Source organism: Montipora foliosa, chromosome 10 (genome assembly GCF_036669935.1).
Source record: "Montipora foliosa isolate CH-2021 chromosome 10, ASM3666993v2, whole genome shotgun sequence".
Lineage (NCBI taxonomy): Eukaryota > Metazoa > Cnidaria > Anthozoa > Scleractinia > Acroporidae > Montipora > Montipora foliosa.
In genome coordinates, this window is record NC_090878.1 from 30,413,384 (window position 1) to 30,418,668 (window position 5,285).

General features: G+C 44.0%; 1 protein-coding gene across 1 annotated transcript; it reads left to right on the plus strand.

The window, feature by feature from the left end:
- The first annotated feature begins 309 nt into the window (after positions 1 to 309).
- On the plus strand, positions 310 to 2,540 carry LOC137973485 (E3 ubiquitin-protein ligase TRIM71-like). The gene has a single exon (XM_068820310.1). The coding sequence runs from the start codon at positions 340 to 342 to the stop codon at positions 2,524 to 2,526; it is 2,187 nt and encodes a 728-aa protein (XP_068676411.1). The 5' UTR covers positions 310 to 339; the 3' UTR covers positions 2,527 to 2,540.
- The last annotated feature ends 2,745 nt before the right edge of the window (positions 2,541 to 5,285 follow it).

The window sequence follows — 5,285 nt, forward strand, 5'->3', positions numbered from 1 at the left end:
ATTCCCGAGGAGACTCGACTTGATGATGATGTACCCAAGACTCACATTGAGATATTTCAGGAATCCGTTGATTATTGCTGTTTGCGCTTTCGTGTTTCACCCCTGATAAGTTTTTTGGCAACACTCGGTTGTTAAGTTTGACATAAGGTTTTCAAACAAAACAAAGTTTTGGGATTTTAAAATGGGGTTAGTTCATGCTAAAGTGCATCAGAATGTCACAAAAGACTCCATGTGACACCAGCGAGAAAGACTGGGATGGAGACTCATAAGTATCCACTCGACTGCACACAGTCCCGTGATTTCAGTGACATCACATATTTTTCGCTGCTTGGCTTCATCATGGAAGTGCAACAGCTTTTCAAGAATCTTAAAAAGGAAGCAGAATGCCCATTGTGCATAGAGACAGTCAAAAATCCCAAGACATTACCGTGTCTTCACTCATTCTGCCTGGAGTGTCTCGACAGACATGCAAACTTCGCAAGGAGACAGCTAAAAGCGACAATCGAATGTCCGGTTTGCCAGACTTCATTCCAAATTCCCGAAACAGACACCTTCGACAAGTTGCCTTCATCGTTTCATCTCAACCGATTGGTGGATGTTCTCGCTCTAGAAGATGGCAGCGTACAGTCTCAGAGATGTAACAGCTGCGACGAGAACAACACGGCAAAATGTTACTGTTTCGTGTGCCAGAACTTTCTGTGTGCATCTTGTTTTGAATCCCACCAACGCTTGAAGGCCACAAGGAGTCACCGCAATGTTTTGATCGACAAACTACGAGCACAAGATGTGCAAGATTTGATCCACAGACCCGTGATGTGTTCACGGCAATATCATGAAGATCAACCCCTGGAATTTTATTGCGAAGACTGTAAAGTTCTGATTTGCCTTAAGTGCAGTTTGGTGAGACATAATCAACACACCATGACAGAAACTCAGAAAGCTGCACAAGAACAAAAGATGCAGATGGCCGACGCTGTGGCCAAAGTGAAAGCGGAAATTGTCAGGTATGAGAGTGAAATTAAGAAACAAACTGACCTTAAAAAGAAAAGCAAAATTGAAATTTTGAACGAAGAAAAGAAAATGACAGACACTGTGGAAAAATTGATTCGTGATTTGCGAGAACACGAGAGGAAAATGAAGGACAAATTTCGCGAAATTTATGAAGCGGAACAAAAACATCACACAACGCGACTGGAAAACTTCGAGCTGGTTCTCACCCAACTGAAAAACTGCGTTGAGCAAGGTCAGACTATCGTGGAAAGAAACTTGAGCTTCGAAATTCTACAAACAAATTACGCCATCCTCGGACGCTGCAGCGAACTGTTAAATGCAAAACCTGATCTCTACAGGTCGCCACATTTATATTACTTTGTGGAAAAGAAATTTGATCTTATGGATCGAGTAGTTGTCACCAAGACTGATCCCTCGAAGTGCTTAGCTGAAGGTCAAGACAGCAAGGAAGTAAAAGAAAGAAAGGAGACATATTTTGTAATTGTTACAAAGGATTCAGAGGGATTGCAATGTTATCAACAAGATGATAAAATCAGAGTCGACATATTGACTCCAGAAGGTGATCAAGTGAAAATAGACATTAAGGACACGAAAGACGGCCAGTACACAGTGACATACACACCACAGTGTACCGGACAACATAGAATAGAGATCCTCATGAATGGGCACCCGCTGACTGGTAGTCCTTGGATTGTGCAGGTTCATCAGCATCAGTATCAATTTGCCTTTCAGTTTGGATCAGCAGGGGAGGAAAGAGGAGAATTTTTTGGCATTGGCGATATTGCTGTCAGTCCGAAAACGGGAACGATTGCTGTTGTAGATTGGCTGATTGAAAGAATTCAACTGTTTAGCTCTGTAGGAAAGTTTCGAAGGGAGATAAGCCTTGCCCGTCACGGTGAGCCTTCGTCCTTTGCATTTACAGTCTCTGGTGATCTGCTAACTTTATTTCCGAGCAGCCGCAATAAGCTTTGTCTGTTCAGTGAGAAAGGTCAGTTCATCAAACACATCAATGATGAACATCTTGAAAAAGCAAATTGCGTTTCTATTCCGAGTGATGGTCGTATAATCATAACTGACAGATCCTTCAACAAAATCAAGGTCCTCTCCCCTGACGGGAATGACTTGCTCCAGTCTTTCAGCGCCCCAGACTGTGATGTATTTCCATCCTACGCTATTTGTCACCAGGAGAAATTCTTTGTTTCTTATCTCTTTGCTAATTGTGTGAAGGTATTTGACAAAACAGGGGTGTATTTACATGACATTGGCTGTGAGGGGTCCAATGATGGCCAGTTTGATGGTCCTGGCCGATTAGTTATTGACAAATACAACCGACTGATTGTGTGTGATGCAAAAAACAAAAGACTGCAACTCTTCACCCTGGGCGGCAAGTTTTTGAGTAAAATAAAGGGACAGCAATTGGAAAATGGCTCTCCTTCTGTTGTTGCTATAAATAATGATGGCAGTCTCTTTGTAGGCGATGATGTAAGTAGATGCATTTATGTTTTGCATTGGTAGAAATAAATAAACGATAAAGAAAAACTGACTCCACCTCTGTTTTCTCCGTCTGAGTGCTAGCCTTGAGAAATACTGACTGCAGTTGACATTCTGGCTCATTTTCGTCGAATAAATTGAAATGACTCTGGATTGTCATTTGAAACTGCACTTGTCTCGTTAATTCCTTTATTGGCATTTTTCATTGGCATTAGCCAATGAAAAATCATCCTAAAAAAAAATCAGCAAGTATAGAATAATATCCTCACTGCATACTCATTACCTCATCGCATAAGGTTAAGTTATGGGAAGATTTCGCTCCTGTCCTCACCATTACGACCTAAACGATCAAAACTCCCAATGCCCCAAAGAATCGCCACAACAAAAGACAAGACAGGAGCACTATTCTTTATTTCCTCCCATTACTCAGAAGCCTTCTAAATCGCTACCCCTGCCCATGACTATCATTACTCTAGGCCAGCCGATACACCAGCCCCATAGTATTACAAGAAAACCATCAGAAACCCATAACTAGAAGATACACTGGTGGTTGCTAGGATAAGAAATCGGAGTCCGAACAAGGCACTCGGTACTCGAGAGGAGTCGCTTAGTGATAGAGGGGGAACCAGCTATAGTAGGCATTTTATTGTAATGGCTAACAATATCGCCGTTCCTCCAACCTACGTAGCGAGAAATCTCATCCGAAGAGCAACCCATCATATTAAGGGAATTTGAAAGGCCAAGCCTAAGGCTGTGGGGGGTCTCCCCACAATCTATCTTAGCCCCTGTGAGGTATTTGCGCAGTCGGTTATTATTCAAGAAAAGGCTTTGAGCTTATAACTTTACGGCGGTCAGTAGTCCTAAACATGTACCCGCCAGCTATTTCGATGGAAAGAAGGTGACAAACAGACAAATAATATTCAATCCAGGAAACAGGACAGACCTCATTGTTCGTAAAAGGCTCTAAGACAAAAGAGCAAGATGTGTCACCTTGAAAAGTTTTAGTAAGAGTTAAGTAAAAATCCCTTCCGGTCTTTAAGTCTAAACACCTGGTTCGCCAAAAGGAGGCCGAGATCTGAAGCGCGATTCCCGGTAAAGAAATCGACAACGAAAAAGGTTGCGTCCCTCACTAAGATATACTTACCAACAACGGAATGGTGAACGCCGGCCTCTATAGAACGCCTAAGGAAAGTTATTAGCTTAGAAAATTTAACAAAAAAACAAGGGGACTGCCTGCGAAGGCATTAATGCTTTACCCGCCTGCTCCTCCCGAATAAATTTAAGGTATTCTTTGACCCTAGTGTGCGCAACAGGATTGGAGTCGTGCAAACGGCCAAGATTATTAAAAAATGGCCCTCAGCTTTCCTAACAAAGAGTCTACCGACCCTGCTGCTAAACGGGTCGGGCAATTACAAGGAACTTCAGAACACGGCTGACTATGTAACACGGTCTTTCCTGACTTGTCCTTGCTAATTAAGAACTTAACAATTTCCTCCGAAGTACACGAGGAAATGTCTCTCGGGGGAGATAAGGAAGCTAGGAAATCCAAAAGCTCTCGCTCAAGGGCGGACTTCCGTCTTTGGTAAGGCTTGGCTTTAAACACATCATTAAACTCTTGGAAACGTTTAGCAATCTCTGCATGGTCAACAGTCTTGGTAGGCACAACAAATCTTTTAGGCATGTCCGCGAACCACAAGCCTGACAAAAGTTGGCATCAACGTCATTAGGGTACAGACATGCGGAGCATCGCCAGGTCTTAGAACCTGGGATCAAAGGCACCGTAAGGCAATAACATTTACTAGCATACACATCGGAACGCCCAGAGGACGCCCACTGAAGAGGACGGGGGAGCCATTCTTGAGAATGCTGGGAAGGGAAAAGTGGGACTGAACCGGAACTCTTCCTGCCCAAAAGAAATCGATCGACTGAGAAGGCCTGGATGGTCGCCCACCAGAATGGTCTTGGTTGAATATCCGGAACGATGAGCGTAAAAGCGCCATGAAACTCTTGGTCGACAACGCAGCGAAAAAGAGGTCCAAGAAGAACAAAAGGTGGAAACACGTAAATGTTGAGTCCAGCCGGTAGGGGATTAGAGAAAACGTTGATCCCAGCGGATCCGGGGGTGGCCCAGGGCGTGTAGTGGGGCAGAGGGTTGCCGTAGGCATCTCTTTGACAGTTACTGTACAAGGACATTAAATCGAATGACTGAGGACCGAACAAACGTTCCAAAGATAGCTAAGCCCCAACAGAAAGCATACAGTCCAAATGCGAACACTTCCGCGAAGGCTCGTCAGCGGGATTATGCGACGAAGACACGTAGAAAGTTTGAATGCTGAAGTGCTGATCTCGACTATAACGATAAATTTCTCTGATAACCTCGTTGATTGCGGAATTCTTGCAACCGTCGTCGTTTAATGCAGACTTAAGAACTTTGTTATCAATATGGACATCCACGCGGGAATTTGACAACTGGCTTTTAAAGGAAACAAGAGCATTTAACAAAACTCTTGACTCCAATAAATTGACATCTGCAGAAGGACCAGAGGGCCAGTAATCTCTGGACATTAACTTCCGTCCGTCTCGAAACAGAACCGCACCCCAAGCACGCGTCGAGGCGTCAGAAAAGAGTGAAACCGTTACGTGGAGCTCGGAGCTTCAAGGGAAACAATCCCTCCAATCATCGTCCAATCATCCTCCAATCATCCAGGAAACGCCAGTATAAAACCTCTGTACGAAGGTTTCCCTCAACGCGAACGAGAGGCTTAGAGGAGCGGCAGAGCTGG